This window comes from Furipterus horrens, unplaced genomic scaffold, assembly GCF_987537825.1.
Source record: "Furipterus horrens unplaced genomic scaffold, mFurHor1.1.pri manual_scaffold_3, whole genome shotgun sequence".
Taxonomy (NCBI): domain Eukaryota; kingdom Metazoa; phylum Chordata; class Mammalia; order Chiroptera; family Furipteridae; genus Furipterus; species Furipterus horrens.
This window is the reverse complement of record NW_028327173.1, coordinates 76172694-76190221: the sequence shown is the minus strand read 5'-3', so window position 1 is coordinate 76190221 and position 17528 is coordinate 76172694. Positions and strand designations below refer to the sequence as shown.

General features: G+C 37.9%; 1 protein-coding gene across 4 annotated transcripts in view; it reads left to right on the top strand.

The window, feature by feature from the left end:
- The window catches only part of CDKAL1 (CDKAL1 threonylcarbamoyladenosine tRNA methylthiotransferase), a 638543-nt gene that overhangs the window by 495552 nt on the left and 125463 nt on the right, over nucleotides 1-17528 (top strand). For all 4 annotated transcript variants that reach the window (XM_090271743.1, XM_090271744.1, XM_090271742.1 and 1 more), the window contains one exon: nucleotides 12867-12929. In XM_090271743.1, coding sequence (XP_090127869.1) covers nucleotides 12867-12929 — 63 coding nt within the window. The remainder of the gene's footprint in view (nucleotides 1-12866; nucleotides 12930-17528) is intronic.

Below are 17528 nucleotides of genomic sequence, written 5' to 3'. Positions count from 1 at the left end.
TCCCACGGCTGACAGACAGGCTTGCTCTAATCCCTGAGGAAATGCTTCAGGTGGTGGGCAAAGGCCTCCATAAGAATGGAGAGCTTGGCTGGTGGCACGGCAATACTTAAGCCCCCAAGGAGATCGGTGGTGGTGGGCTTAGTGGAGCATCAGTTCTCCCTGCTTTCTCATCACGTAAGGTGGTCAAACCTATACTCTTGGGGCTTTTTTTTCCTCTCTTGTGTGAACATGGGTTAGTTTCTCTGACAGCTCTTTTGTGACATGAATTCTATGTAAGTGGAGTTGTTTGAGGTGTGGGCATGGGCACAGGGGAAACCTCAGCTACTTCATGTTCCTCCTGCCTGCCCTTTTTCTAATTTCCTAGGCCCTCAACCACCCCCTCCACCCACACCCCCCACGCATACATTTCTGTACCCTGCCTGCCAGTGACTGGAAAGATTGCTGGGCTTAGAGCCAACCTCAGAAGTTTTCATTCACTGACTTGCTGTACAACATAAAAAAGAAGCGACTTATTTCTGAAGCGACCTGAGGACGAGTGAGTGGAGAAGATTGAACTGTGTATTAAATTGTCTCTGGTTATCAAATAAAGACTCCTTTATCATAAAAGCCAAAGATAAAAAAGAAAATGTGTATGTTTAATATATGGAACAAAAATAAGTCTATTTTTGACATAGTACTTGAGGAGAAGATAGGTCAGAAATCCCAGCCACCCCTGAAATGAATTTTAGACTCTTGATATTGGTGTGATGGAACAGAGAGAGATATTAGTGATGGTTGCATTGCTGATAGAAATGATTTTTTTACAGTAGGTGCTAAATTAGATGTAGAAAGGAGGAGAGTTATCAAGCCTACATTGTCATGTCTGACCTTCCAGGTCCCGGTCGAGGAATCATGATAAAAACGAGTTGTGGGCTTATCTAGAGACACAGCAATAACTGGCACAGAGCAATTTTCAAGCTTCTCTCCAAATGGGGTGATACCAGGGGTTATTCAGGGCCATGAAGGAGATGCATTGGTTTTGATCAGTTTTTAGAACTATATAGTAGCTTATCTGTGGGTCAGGAAAATTTATTTTTCTCCATTCTTTGTTCATCATTTTACCCCTTAAGGGCTATGTGGATTAGCCTCTGGAAGCTGGTATGAGGCTCGGAGCATTAACAGAGTTCCTGCAGATCCAGATTGCACAGCCCTGTATTTCACAATGCACTCCCCACTTCATCCTCCCTGAATGTTAGATTCAGTAAAGGCATGTTACCATCTCTTTATATATTTAATAACAATACAGAAATACATATACGTAATTCCAGGGTACTAATTAGAAAAACCCACACTGCATTTATTTTATCCACTTGCAAAATATTACTCTCATAGTTACACCTCTAATATGACTTCCTACTTTTGATTTTTAATTGTATAGTGTGTCTTACTAAAGTAATTATCAGACGTGATTCTTAAGCAAATAGGAAAAAGGTAAATAAAACCACTTGTTTCCAGCCTCTCCCTAATTTCGAACAATTTCTAGCATAATAAGACTTTGAAGACAAAAATAAAAACTGGAGTATCTAAACAGAAGAAAATTTGTTACCCCACACTGTTTATTGGTTGTGATGATGGGATAGACTTAAAGAGTTTTAACACAGTCACTGCTAATCCTTTTAAAATATCACTGAGAGAATGACTATCTTATTATATGTTAAAAGGGTGTTTTAATTTTTAGAAATAAAGTGAAACCTCTTCATGAATAGGTAATATTTATGTCTATATATTGGTCTAGATGTACTAAGATTGTGGGAAAGAAAATGTAACAAGAATTAGATTAAAACCTTTCTTTTTTTTTTTTTGCTTTGTCAAACTGCTTAGCTTCAAAGAAGTGATAAAGGGAGGAAGACCTTGGTGAGGACATAATGTTTATTCTTGTGCTATCAGGTGTTTAGAATGTTACAAAATCTACTATCTAATATGTGGACAGCAAATCACAAATCTGCCTACATTCTGAACTGTTATTGGTTGTTTTCTTATTTATTCGTAAGGTATGGGTAATCCATGTTATATAGCTGATGATTTTCTCCTTTCCTAATATTCTTGCAGCAGAAGATTCTGGAAGATACCATTCCCCTATCCTGTATACAGCTTGTCAGAGAAAGGAGCAAACTTTATGGAGAGAAGATGTGTTTTTAAAAATCATGCATAAAATATAAATTGATTCAAAAGCAGAATCCCATGGGGAACAAATTTCAAATTTTGGAAGTTTTATAATTATCATCTTGAAACACCATTTATAGTTATAAAAATACTGTTAACATAAGTTTGTATTTGATTTAGTTATCTGTGTAAGAATCATTCCTTGGCAAAGCCACTTGGTGATCAGTACTAATACCAAAGGTTATTACCCAGATTTTTAAGAATTAATTCAGTACATCATTTAAATCCTTACTGTGTGCTGGTTGCTGGTTAAGTACACGGTAGAGCAAAGAATGTTTACAGTTATTTTTACAGAAAAATAGTACAATATTTAAATAATAATATAAGAATAAACTGTGTTTTGCATACTCAGAACTGTAAATCTACTTTTGCCCCACCCAGTGTAGCAATTGTTCGTTCTCTCCAGCAGACTGTTAGCTCTGTTGAAGTCCAGTGGCCTGCTTTCCATTTCATCAGGGCTCAGTACAGTCCCTTAGTACAATGGGCATGCAGTAAATGTGTCAAATGAATGAATGTGCCATTCAGTTAATACCTAATTCAGTTTCAGAGCTCAGAGAATGATTTTAGGTATAGAGGGGGAGAACAGAGACAGAAAGACTGGTTGGAAAGCTTTTCTGAGGCATTCGTTAGCGCACCAGCTGACTGATCAAAGAGGACTGGACCAAGGACTGCCGAGATGGCCTCAGTGCACAGATGGTGTCTGAATTGCTCCAGGCAAGTAACTGGGTTAACACCGGATGGGGAGCAGGAGCCTGTAGGGAGAATGAAGAACAAGGAATAGGCAAACAGAGATCGCTAAAGTTGAAGTGTTGTGTCACAAATTGAAGCCTGGAGAGAACAGTGACCTGGGTGAATTGTTTGAGGGACTAGACAGTTCAATGAAGGTAAAACCAAAATGCTGTGGGATAAAAGGGTTGGCAGTATTTCTTGAAAAGCTCCCATTTGCAAGGCACTGTCATAAAGTGTTGTAGAGGGAAGAGGCACCACCCAGTTGACCAAGATGTGGTTTCTGCCCTCCAAGAGGTGTTGGCACAAGGTGAAAGTGGTAGAGATCTGTGTAAACACATAGTTAAAAAGGTTCTTCCTGTTTGGGGGATCCGGCATGAGAGGCAATCTCTGAACCAGGCTTTTCAGGATGAATTTACACATGAAGATGGTAGGGAAGGCGTTCCAGGCATTAGTAAGACTTGGACTCAAGGAAGCATAGGATCTGTCAGGAGCAAGACATTGCCTTTAGTGTTAGTAGGGAAGTGTGGCCAAGCCCTGATGCAGTACCTGAAACTTGGTTCTCTGAGCGTTAGGCAGCCCTTGAAGGGTTTTGAAGAGGAGAGTGACATTCGATGATCATGCACTAGGAAACCTACTCTGGCCTCAGTACAGAGGTGAGTTAATAAGCAATAGCGCTCTACATCCAGGCTTCACTTAAGAATCACCTGCAAAGATTGTAAAAATTTCAAATCCCAGACGGCAGCCCAGATCCGCTAAATCAGAACCTATGGTAGTGGAACCCAGACACTGTGTTATTAAAATCCCCCGGTGATTCCAGTGTGCAGCCAGAGGTGCACTCCAGTGATTTTGAGCAGGACTTGGAAAACTTGCTGTAAAGGCCCAGATAGTCAATATTTTTGGCTTTACAAGCCATACGGTTCCTGTTGTTACCATTCAGCTCTGCCATGTAGCACAAACCAGCCGCAGACAATACATGAAGGAGTGAGCATGGCTGTGTTCCAATAAACTTTACAGAAATTTGAATTTCATGGAATTTTCACATGAAACCGGTAAATCTGGTTCTTTTTTCCTGTGCCATTTTAAAATGCAAAAGCCAGTCGCAGACTATACAAAAAAAATAGGTGGCCAGCTGTTTGTGGCCCATAGATCATTTTTGCTGGCTCTTGATTTAGAGAGTGAAAATTGAACCCAGGTAGTTCAGGGGGAAAAAAATATGACTACAATAAACCAGATAAGAAGTAGTGCTAACTCTCTTTTGTGGTCTGTTATGAGGACAGGGTGAAAGTAAGTGATATTGAGTTGATATTTATAACAACTCCCGTTCTTGTGTGCTACTGTTGAGCTCCAAGAAGTTGTCACACAGGGAACCTGGGATGAAGCGATGTGCTGCATGTGGTACCCAGAACCCAGGCACTTGGACTTTTCACTTTGCAGGGATTTGTTTTGTAGTGAAAGGCCGTTTCTTTCTAACTGCTTATAATGGCTACTCATTTTTAGCAACATTTGTTGCTGCATAGTTAAGTCTCCTTCCTTTCTTCTGTGCCAGCCTTGCCTGTGTTGCCAGAGTGACCTTTCCTTGCAAACAAATGTTCTCTAGAAAATAAGGTGAGTTTAATATAGGAAGATGTGGCTACTTATATTTTACTCATCAGCTACCACTGAATTAATGCAGAATTTCCTACTTGCATTTTCTTCCAGCATCTGTTGCCTAGTTAAGGACCTGCCAGGGTAAATGGTGCCATGCTCCTCCACCACCCCCACTGTGAAAATGGGAGGCTGGTTGTTACACCTTCAAGTCCACTAAGGTTATTTTAGAAACCACAAGGCTGTAAAGAGGTGTTTCCCCACTGATATTGACTGTGTTTCACAGTCAGTGGTGCATTTCCATGTTTGCCACGTTGTTTTATTTGAATACTATTACATTTGGGTGAACAAATTCTATTATCTATTTTCTAACTTGCACTCTTAGAATTCTGCTGTTTTAATGTCTTCTAAGAAATGCTTACACAGCCCCCCACCCCCACCCCCATCCCTCACAAGATTTGAGAAACTGAAGAACCTGGTAACTCTCCCTGAATTTGCTAGAACTGGAGGGAGAGAAGGAAGCTCAACACTACAGAGTCAGCAGCATTTATAGTCATCTCACTTATCTTGCAGATCTTACTAGAAAGAAAGAGGTGAAAAAATAAGTCGAGTCATAGCAGACTTGTCATTTTCTCAACCATCCCCAGTTCTTTCTCATAGAGCATGAAAGTGTATGTACTATCTGCCTTATAAAGCAAAAGCAGATGAGATCTTGGAGAGGTTGTCTGTTTTCCCAAGTATTTTTGGTTATTTGATCACCAAACATATTTCACATCATTGATTTTTATAAATTGATTTCTAAATTTTGATGTTTGTTTAAATTCCAAGGACCTGTTTTTTCTTCTCAGTGATCTTGAATGATTATCACCTTAGGGACACAATCCAAATACGTACAATATGAAAGTGAGATTGTGATTGAGTGCTGATAATGTCAAGTGCTTTTAATTAAGCCTCTGATGATTTATACATTGATAACAAAATAAAGGTTCAGGCTTATTAAATTAGCTTTCCATTTATTTTTCAGAAGCACTCACCAAGTCCAGAACGAAATATATAACAGCAGCCTCTTCTCTTCAGCCAAAGCCTCAATATGCCCCAGCAGAATTCCTGCACAGAGTCCATTTTTATGTAAAGGAAGAGGTTAGGAAATAAGGCAAAGCTTCAAACATAATGTGGAGATTAAGAATGAAAATACTTGATAGAATTCAGAATGACAAGAGCTGAAAAATAGTAGGGAATCCACCTAGAAGAATAAATGTTATCAGTTGGAAAAAAACTTTGGAATCATCTTTGCTAGTAGTTCTCAATTTTAGCCGCACATTGGAAAACCCAAGAGCTTTTAAATAGTCAACTTGCCTAAATCCCATCATGCCAATTAAATCAGTACTAGTGGGCACTAGGACTGGAGCACTGGTATATTTTAAAGACACCCTAATGATTCTAACCTGCAACCAGATCTGAGAACTACTGGCCTAATCCAGCTTCCTCATTTTCCTTAAGAAATCCAGAGCAGATACAGGACCACAGGTCAAAGAACTATAATTTGCTTGGATTTTAACTTCAGTGTTCTTCTCTTTCTTAGCTCCTTTATTCTATATATTCTCTGTGTGATCACATCCCCTCTCCTGCTTTAAATTATATCAATGGGTTCATGACTCCCAAATCTATGATCCATATTTCTCTTCTAGCACCATACCCTTTATCCAATTTCTTATTACCTCTCTAAATGTCTTAGAGCCAGATGCCCCTGCCTACCCCTCAATCCCAAATCTGATTTTTTTTTTTTTTTTTTTTTTTTAGATTCTTTCCATCAGCACAGGGCACTTCACTGTCCTTGGCTTTCTCAGCCAGAAATATTGGCATCTTTGTCTGCTCTTCCCTCTCTGTGCTCCTTCCTGCCCAGTCACCAAGTGCTGTTCATCCCGCCTCCTAGCTCCTTCTCAAGTCCATCTCCCCTTTCCCCCTTGCCCCTAGCTTAATTTGGTATGTTGTTATCTTTTCTCAACCATGACAGCATGCTCTCACACCCTCTTTAACCTCTAGCCTAGCTTCCACGTTCTGCTTCTAACACCATTAGGAAGTTCTTTCTGAAATTTGATCATTTTGAAGAAACTGTCACATATTTTGCATCATGGGCTCTAATCATTTAGACATTTCTTTGGTTCAACAGAGGTACCTACTTTTCTTTTTATCTCTGTGTACCTGTACCTGAGCTACTTTATTAAAGTTTATTTAAGTGTCATAATGTATCTCCAGACTCAGTTCTTTTATTTCAGCTTTTATGAGAAACTAAACTCCCCAGTAAGCTATAATATTTTCGCACTTCAACCAAATGGTGTCCCGTTCTAGACTGGGTTTGATAGGGTCAGCATTGCCTACACCCTAAAGACTGGAACCTGCCACTTCGGGAAGTATTATATAATGGAAGAACCCTCGAAGAAACTCAGACCTACCTGATCATCAGAACGCATCCTGAGTAGTTACGCCACTTACCTCTTAATGTTTTCTGGTTGCTTCACTTCTTATCCCCGACTTCAGCAACTCTTTTTGCTTCTTGCTAAGTCCTGTCCTCACAGTGATTCAGCTCCTGATTAGTTCCTCACCGAGGACCCTTTGGGCTCTTGGTCATTCGTTTTTCTCTCTCACCTCTTGGCTATTTCGGCCCTTTTGCCGAGGGTGTGGTTCTCTGACTTCCCTTCTGCATGCCTGTCCCTGGCATGTAGCAACTGGCCAGCCCTTGATCTCTAGCCTTTACTGCCTGGCATTTTGGAGTTTGTTTAGAGCCTAACTCTCCTGGTCCCCACCACACCATCAGTGTCTCAGCTGCACCTGCATGAAGCAAAGGCCAGCTATTCAGAACCGTCCAGTTAGTGAGTTGTCTTGGTTCCTTATCTTTTCACTCTTACTTTCCTGCTGCTTTTTGCCTTTTGATTGGTTAACCACTTCTTAGTCTCTCTTTCAGAAAGAGAGCAGGAAAAAATAAGTGTGTTGAAACTTTCCTTTCTTAGCCTATCAATTATACTTTAGAAAAACAAACAGACTTGCCCTAGAGTTTGCGATATACATTTACAGCTAATCCAAGTTAAAAAAAAAAAAACCCACTTTCACATAAAACAATACTACTTCACAAACAGTGCACCTTATAATAAAATCATCCTGATTCCTTCCTCTCATCCCTTGTATCATTGCTGCTATTCGTTTCATGTATAAATAAGCATACATAATTGAATACATTGTTGCTGTTGTGTTTTGAACAAACTCTTATCTCTTAGGTCAATTAAGAACAAGAAAAGTTTTTATTTTCCCTATACTTAATCCTTCTTCCTTGCTCTTTTCTTTACGTAGGTCTGAATTCCAGACCTATATTATTTTCATTCTCTAAAGAATTTCTTTTAACATATCTTGCAAGGGAGGTCTACTGACAATAAATTCCCTCAGTTTTTCTTTGAGAAGGTATTTCTCCCTCACTTTTGAAGGGTACAGAATTCTAGCTTGTTTGTTTTTTTTTTTTTTTCTCTCTCTCTCTCAATTCCTAAATATTCCATTCTCTTTTTGTTTGCATAGTTTCTGAGGAAAAGCTGGATATAATTCTTATCTTTGTTTCTCTATAGCTAAGGTATTTTTCCCCTTGGCTTTTTTCAGGATTTTCTCTTTGATTTACTATAATTTGAAAATAATATGCCAACGTTTTCTGGGCATTTTTCCGGCGTGGTGTCCTCTAGGCTCCCTGGATCTGTGGTTTGGTTTCTGACATTAATTTGGATAATACATTCAGTCATTATTGTTTCAATTTTTTCTCCCATTCCTTTCTCTCCTTATTTTCCTTCTGGTATTCCCGTTATGTTACAGCTTTTGTAGTTGTCCCACAGTCCTTGGATATTCTGTTGTTTTCAGTCTTTTTTCTCATTGCCTTTTGGTTTTCAAGGAGCCTATTGAAATGTCCTTTAGCACAAAGAGAGTTTTTCCTCAGCTGTGTCGTTTACTAATAAGCCCATAAAGGCATTCCTCGTTTCCTTTAGTGTTTTTTGAGCTCTAGCTTTGCTGTTGTTGTTGTTTCTTGGGATTTTCACCTCCGTGCTTACATTGCATATCTGTTCTTTCCATGTTGTCTATTTTATCCATTAGCATATTGATCGTCATTATTTTAAATTCCCAGTCTCATAATCCTAGCATCTCTACCATGTCTGGTTCTGATACTTGCTCTGTCTCTTCAAATTGTGTTTTTTGCCTTTTGGCATACTTTGTAAAAATGTTTTTGGATAGGTGGACGTGATGTACTGGTTAAAGAAAACTGCTATACTCGTAAATTGGCCTTTAGTAATGTGGTGGTGAGGTGCGAGGGGAAAATTAGCCTTCTATATTCCTTTATTAGACCTCAATCCCTTAGTGAGCCTATGCCTCTGAATTGTGAACTTAACAAGTGTTTCTTAGTTTCTTAGATGGGACAGGAGGGCTAGGTGGGCTGGAGTTCTGCAGATGTTTTAGCTTGTTAGAAATCTGGAAGTTTACCAAATTTGCATCCTGCCTCATCTTTTAAACCAAACTGCAACCTATGTAACTTCAGGCCTTGACATATAGTTACTTTTTAATAAGCTCTCAACTTTGTGGCCTGATCCTTGGGACGAATGGTTAAGGTGACTTGAAGGTGGGCACCTCATACACCTCTGGGAGAGATGTTTGCCGTACTCACTATACTTTGGCCATCCTTGTTACAAGTTCATCACGCAACTTGTTTAACATGTTTACTTTTTAAACACTTGGAGAATTAACAGGTGGCTGCATGACTGAGATGTTTGTTTTAACAGGCTAAAAAGTGGGAGGTAATTTAGACACACACACTGTGATGCAATAGGAAAATACCTAATTATTCCATTTGGAACTCAGCTTTTAGTTTCAGTTAAAACTGCTGATAGCAAAGCTCAACAAGAATGGTTAGTAGCATAGTACACTTAACATAGTCTTCATATGAGAAACTGGCTCACTAGCAATAATGGTCGCACTCTAGTTATTTGTACATGAAACCCTCCACTTGGCTTTAGTGCTAGAACTTAGTAAAGGGTCTCTTTTCAGAGTATCTGTCATCAGCAGTTTTGATGTGAATATAGAAGGCTCTGAAAGTAGTACCATATCTATTTCAGAGTGTTTTAGACAGCAACTTATAGTATTTTCTGTCTGAAAATAGAATGCTCAGAAGATAAAATCCTGAAAACAAGGCGGCTAATTGTTAATTGGCCTGGTATGTTCATCCTAATGTGTCTAGATATAGTTAGTATTGGTTCTTGAACTGCCTTCATTAAGCAATTCCAAGGAGCAAGGAATTTTGCTGGATAGTTAGTTGTTCATTTGGTTTGGGGTCAACAGACTACTGTTAGATGTAGACATGGTCAAAGATACAGAGTCAAGATCAGGGATAACTAACTTTTTCTGTAAAGGGCTAGCTAGTAAATACTTTAGGATTTATGAGCCATACAATCTCTCTTGTAACTACTCAGCTCTGTTGTTGTAGCATGAAAGCACTCATAGATAATGCATAACTGAATGAGTGTGGCTATGTATCAATAAAACTTCATTTACAAAAGCAGGTGGTAAGCTGCGTTGTTCCATGCCTATCATTTGTCAACCCCTGTTCTGGATCCCAGAAGATATCCACTAGTCTATATAAAACAGCAATAATTTTCAGTTAGCTGGACTAATACCTATGACCTTCAATATTCATAGCCAAGACTTCACTGTATTTGTATTTAATAAATTTGTTGTCAGAAAAAAAATATATTCTTTTCTCACTGGCTTCTTTGGGGGCTAATCCAAATAGTGTTTTTATTCATTATTTATACCCAACTTGCTTCCCAAAATAATTTGAGTAGCTTATAATAAAGGACACCTTTAGCTATCAAAATAGACATAAAATCAACACCCACAAGAAAGGGCACAAAACAACCTCTGAAGATTTCATATCCATTGCCAACTCAAGCTGTAGCTCAACCGTTTCTGGGACTGAACAGACCTGGGCACAGCTCCTTAGTTTAATACTGCTTTGTTCCTTAGTTTATCTTCTTTAGCATAATTTCCTTTCTGAAAAAAAATTTCCCCCATATTTTATGTTAATCTCCTACCAAAGGAATTGTTAGTATCTTTCATTTTTCTTCTGATTGAAGTTCAAGTCAAGAACTGTTAAACCAACTAAGTGGATGGATGGGAAGAAAAGAGGAAGTTATAACCTAATGAAAACTTTGGTGGCAAGTGACCTGTTCAGAACAGATGCCAAGGCTCATAGAGCCAAGGGACTGTTTCCAATCACTTAGATACATCTCTACTCTCTGGAGGAAAGGAATGTTTCATTACTTTAGAGTTTGATGGTCAGAAGCACACTTGAGAGGTAGGCCAGAGGAGGTGGGAATTCTGACTGAGTGGCAGGGAGGATACCTTTGTGGGTGTCAGAATGTGGAAACAAGGCCTAGTGATTGGAAAGTCTGCCAACTGGGATTGTGGCTCCAAATACAGTTCTGAAATAGGGAAGCTGGTCTATGGGAAAACCATTATTGTATACAAATGACTCTGATACAAGGTCTTAATTTATAGCATATTTAAATACTGAGCCAAGTGGCTACAGAAGATCATGAAGAACCCAGAGGGATCTGCGTAGATCCCTGGCATCGGGGAGGTATGATAGACATGCTAATGCGGACACTGGAACTTAAAGGAAGGAAGTGCTTCCCTAGGAAACATGGGAACCAGGCAAGGATTCACTCTCAAGTGAAGGTCAAAGAAGCTCATTTACCTGGTAATTGGATTAAAATGAACAAAGTAGAACCAGAAGCAACACAGGCAGAATTAAGGACAAACGGGCCACTCTTCTGACAGAATTTTAATTTATGTGGTAGTGTCTAACCCTATGATGTACAAAAAATAAATTCTATAATTGGCACCTGGAAAGATGATCACTATCTCTTTTAAAAATCTTTTATCTGTTCTGTAAATTTAGAAATGTTTCAAATTTAAGTAGAAAAGAGAGATTAAGATTTCCCAACATAAGCTGCAATTTCTTCTCTCATTCACTCCTGGTGAGAAGGCAGATTGGCACAGTGTTTGTGAGAAGAGAGCAGTATGGCAGTGGCTGTCAAGGCAGTAAACATGCCTGCTCTTTGGTCCTGCAGCTGGACTTCCATAATTTAGTTTTTAAAAAACTTTCACTCTCAGTCTGGCAGATATTTTTGCAAAGATAATCATTATTTTTTAAAAATTGACAAGAATTGCCAAAAAAAGGTTCAGATTTCAGAAGTTTTTGGATGTGAGAACTCTGTATAAAGGATTGCAGAGCTGGATATACAAGCCTTTAAGTATGGCAAGGATAAATTGTGAAGTGGAAAAAGTAAACTTCAGAACAATGTACACAGAATGATCTCCTTTCTCTGAAAGTGATAGTAATCAGTTGCATGTGAAGATATATGCATAGAAGAAGGTCTAGAACCATATATAAAATTGTTCATGGTGGTTATGGTAAGTATACAGATTGCGGTGTTTGAGAAAACAAGCTGCTTCTTATGGTCAGCTATAATAAGGGAACCCCACATTTCCTCATTCTAACACTGGGGGAGCAGGAGGGGAAGAGGGGACTTGAGTAGTGCCTGAGTTCAACTCGAGGACAACATATCATTAGAAGTGAAAAAAAGCTTTGCTTTTCGTAACTACGTATGAGGTTTAGGTGTCAACATCACAGATACTTGTAGTTATATTTTATGTCTTTCTGACTTGGGCATTGCATTTATTCATTAATTTAGCAAATATGTTTTGAGTGCTTATGGTGTGTGAAACACCATGCAAGGCACCTGGACTATATAGCAGTGGCAGAACAAAAGTGACCCCAGCAGACACATGCAAGCTGTGACAAGGAGGCCTGAAGAACATATATTGTTTAAATGGACACGTGCAAATGCCCAATTCAGAGTAACAGCAGTTGGTATTACAATGAAATTCAAAGAGATTTTTTTTGTTTGTTTTCACAGTGTGGTTTTTTTTTTTTCATTTTAGTCTCTAAGTTATGTGTTTATAAATAGAATTTTTGATCATTAATGTTTTAATTATGAAACCTTCTGGGAAGAGTTTGCCTGGCTGGTCTGTGACAATGACCCACATAACCATCAAGTGGCTTTAGTTTCTAATTGCATCCACATGTCCCATATTCAACTGTAGCTCCTCACCTTGCACAAAGATGAATCTCTAAATAAATGTTATCTTAATGCAGATAGAGAAACAGAGAAATAAATATGGATAGATAGATAGACAGACATGTAGATATATATGCACATGTATGTTTTGCCACCTATCTCAAATGTTTGTGTTTTCTTCCACAGAAAAAGCAAAGAACAAAAGATCTTTCTCGGATATTTCATTCTTACAGTCCATATGATCACAAGGTAAGAGATGCATGTGATTAGTGTGTTGGGTAACAGAAAAGTCTTTTTGAATGTAGCATAATTTTTCCTGGTATAGAGTGATTTTGTAGTACACTTACCAGTCTCATTTCTATTTCTACTTTAGTTTTCAACTCTATGTCTTTAAAAGAAACCAGAAAATTTGTAGTTTGAACTAAAATAGTTATATTTTATACACATTAAAATCTAGTTACATATTGTCACTGAAATTTCAAAGACTGAAAAGACAGGTTTTGGGGTGTTTTTTTTGGTCTGGTTGGTTTTTTTCTTGCCAAACAATGCAGCGATGGACTTGGCTTTTGTATTGGTACAGATAGTTGAAATATTAACTCCCAGCTCTTGGTTCTCCATTGCTCCTGGTAGAAAATTATTTTTCTAAATAAAAACCCTAACAAAAAACAGCACGTAGTGTTATGTCTGAAATATCCACTGCCAATAGTTTTGCTACATTCAAAACCAAATAGTGTGGTGGGGCCCTATGAACCTGTCCCGCAGCTCTGTGTCCCCATGGCCAGTCCTTATTCATTTATACCCCATGCTCTCCATTCCCTGTATTTGGAGTCTTCCTGACATCTTTCCACTTATGAGTATGTCAACATACGTTTGTAAAAGATAAGGATTCTTAAAAAAAAAAAAAAAACTTTTTAAAGAAAATGCTCCATATCACATCTTCTTAGGAAAGTACATTGCAAGATTTCTGAGAGTTGTACAGAACTTCCTTAGCATGTAAGATCCCAGTAAATCTGTTGATTTGAGGTGACTGCAGAAGCAAACAAAAAATGTGCACAGTTGAATTGCTAATATAAACTTAAATCTTTATCTATGAATTTACAAGGAGACATGTGGTGGGGATTTTTTAACTAGCCAAAATAAGTAGTGTGAAAACTACTTTCCTCAGTTGAGAACATGGAGATGTCTGAATTTAGGAGGAAAATAATTTGCCAGTTGTTCATAGAAGTTGAAAGAAATTGAATAGCTTCTAGTGTTTCTGTAGTGACCAATTGACTTAAGCACCAAATTTTTTTTTAAAGATGTGTTTATGCTCCTCTATGTCACCGTGGCTATATACATGACTAAAAATTATATATCTAGTTACTTTTTTGAAGCTAAATCAATCACTCTGCAGAACACAGCAATTTGTTTGAAAGAGCTTGAGAGAGCCTGTAGTGTCTGACAATGCAGACGGAAGGTGCAGACTGTTGAGCAGTATACAAAAGCAGAAGAAATGAGATTGGCTGGATTTCTAATGGGAAAGTTGCATTTTTTAGATGAAGCCATGTAATGAAACAAATGCAACAGTGTCTAAAGTTAACATTTAACGACAACAGCAAAAGGCTGTGACAAATGTTTTGCCTGACTTCTCTGAAATTTGCCCACTTCTAACATTTTTTTAAATTCACAGTTAAGGGAAATTCCACTATTCTTTTATTAGAACTCTTAATGGAACTTAGCCATTTGCAGCTTCTACCGGCTTCCTCTTCATATCCTTTGTGGCATTGTATCAAAGTCACCTCAGATTATTTTGGCTTCCCTTGTGAAGACTTCATTCCTCTACAAATTAGTTGTTAGGCAATGAAGAATTGAATATAAATGCTAGATGGGGTTCCTTTTGATCTTTGCTTTAAGATTGGTAATAAATTATTATAAGTAGCTAGACTACTTGATGAGTGATTTTTGAAGCTTCCAAGGTTTGGCCTACTGGCATTCTGTTTCATTCTGTATGTGCAGTGAAGGAAAAGGGAAAGTTTTCCTTCTAGGCAGCTCTCCTGCCCCTTAGCAGCCTCCTCCCATTTTTCTAAGCTCTCTCCAGGCAAATCTGTTACTTTTAACCTTGTCTCTTGTTGATCAGTGTCCACAAAGACTAAAATCACAGGGATTGAGAAACATGCACTACTTTCTCAATCTCAGAATGTTCCTTTCCCTCCATAAATAAAATAATAGAGGATTGTGATTCAAGTTACTTTGTCTTTTTAATTAACCAATTATATTTAAACAAATTAGTTTTCTAGGCAGCTAGGTTTTAGTTTAAAACATTTAGAAGTGGTGGTTATAGTTGGTTAAAGCATGTCATGCTCAATTTCTGAAGTGACCTTTAGGTTAAATATGTACATACATTGTAAATGAAAGCGTATATAAAATAAAATATAGGCTGTGTGGGATTTGCTTTAAAAAAGAATTCAAGGAGGGGAGCATGTAAGGTGGAGTAAAAGAAGATTGGCCATGTGTTGATGGTTATTGAAACTGAATGATGGGTTTGTGGGGTTCATCATTCCATTCTGTGTCTATTTTCTATATGATTGAAATATTCCATAATAAAAAAGATGCAAAAGCGGTCTGCTCCTAGTAGTGAATTATGGTATTCTTTTCCTCTCTAGCTAAATTTCTTTTATTGTTAATGTTTCTTCAATGTAAATTTATACCAAAGAAGAACTGTCTGCAGCATTTCAGTGGGTTCATTTTGCTGAGTAATCTCAGAAATGCAACCCCTGTCCTAAAGTTGGCATAATTTCCTGGGGCTTCATCCCAAATTATAGTGGGTCACTTAAATGATAGCCTTGCTTACCAGAAGCTGTTAAAACAGTTGTGATTACAAAGGATAGTTAGTACAACCGTTTTGTTCTCAGTGAGTCAGTTGTATTTGCTCTTCTTTCCTTCCCCCCAACCAAGATTGCTCCTGCCTGACCCCCAGAGACAGGACAGTCACAGGTTAAACAAACGTGTTGTTTGAGTCAGGCCAGGTGCATTTCTTAATGTCCTGCTCTAAAGCCTTTGTTTGGGTTGTAAATGGTCAGTTGGTTTTTTCTTAAATGCTGTAGCAAAAAGCAAACAGAGCTTAGAACAAAATGTGTACTCAAAATGAGCCTTAAGGAAAATGCTTGATTTATTTTTTATACTCTAAGATAAATTTTGCAAGAGACTGGAAAGATTTCATTTTGGACTGTTATCTCTGGTTCCACGTCTATTTAAAAAGTACTTTTTCGGGAGTTTGTATAGCCTTATGCAGGAAGGCTTTAACCAAAGCTAATTTCCATTTATCTGTCCATTAGTAAAGGGAGTTCAGACTAGCAGATAATTTGATGGTATTTTGTACATTATGTTTATTCTGTTATTTTAATAAGCATAGCTTGTCATTTCTGAAAACACATCATACTAACTACCAGGAAAGGTTCAGGGCCACATGCCTTCTAGGTCACAGAAAGCCAACTTGAGGGTGAGTTTTTCCTTTGGATAAGTCACAGGTAAGTAGAATAGGGTATAATTAGAACACTTTTATTAAAGCTATGCATATTGGCATGTGCTTTCTGTCTTTGGCCTGAAGAAAATATTGCTATGCCTGTAAAAGATGTCTCTCTCTTATTTCCTTTCCTCTTTCTTGTTAGATTTGATCAGGGTTATGTGTGTAGGAAGAAATCTAGTTTAATAGCCAAACACAGGTGTTTATAATCTGCTAATGTAAAAAGCTATTATAAATGTGAAAATGCTTGGAAAGAAAGGATTACAAAATGTTGTTTAGGTTTATAGTGGTTTCTTAACATCTGCAAAGTTGAATAAGTTCCAAAGCACAGTTAATCTATGTGAATTCATATATACTAGACCATTAAAGGGAGTCTTTTACGGTTGTCACTATTATTGTTTTTGTATTTTGTGAAGTGGATTTCTCATTTTCTTTTAGTGACTTGTTATTTTAATAGTTTTCTATGTTTGAAAACATAATTCAATGGACACACAAGAGAAGTAACATTATTATATAGCTCCTGTATTGGTGAAGTAAGCTTTTCTTTTTCTTTTGGAGACTAGTATTATTTTAATAATTTTCTACATGCATAGACATATATCACTGAACTGTAAACAAGTTCATGTACCAGAAATACAGCCATGTATGAAGACTCTTGTTAAGTCAGTGTGTGAGTAAGACAGAAAACGAGCATCAGTGCTGACTCACCCAGAGGTCGTCTGTGCGGCCGTGTCAGCTGACTAAACACAGCTCCGAGTCTGCATGTGAGCTAGCCTGGGCCCGGCCTGGCAAAGTTTTTGTTTAGTTCTCTCTCTCCCGCCTCATTACTTCTTCAGTCTTCTATCCACAAACAGACCACCTAAAAAAGAAAGTAGTTCTAACAAACAAAGATGCCTGGTTTCCCAAACCACAGTCAACCTTTCGCAGCAGTTAAAAAGAGGGTGGTTATTGCTTTAAGAAGTCAGAGCTTCATTAAGAAGTGACAGTGTACTAAATAAAGGCAAGGCCAAGGCCATAAAAGCTAGAAGTCATTAACAGAGGAACTCTAAAAAATGCAGCTGCCCACGACCAGTTAATTTGGACCCAGATACCCAAATATCCCTACACATTTTAGTAGTTCCAGGGTAAAATAATTGGGCCTAAATTGCATCAAGAAACAGATGTTTTGTTTTAAAGTAGTAGAGATGTGTATAACCTGTTTTTAGAAACATTGATATGTTAAGAATAAATTTTATTTATCTTGAAACTCTCTTAGGAACAGCTGGTTCTTAAGGTTGGATAAAGGAAGTATTACTACAGAGAGTTGTTTAATAAAAGAGGAATAGTGAAAGAGTGGCTGAGCATGT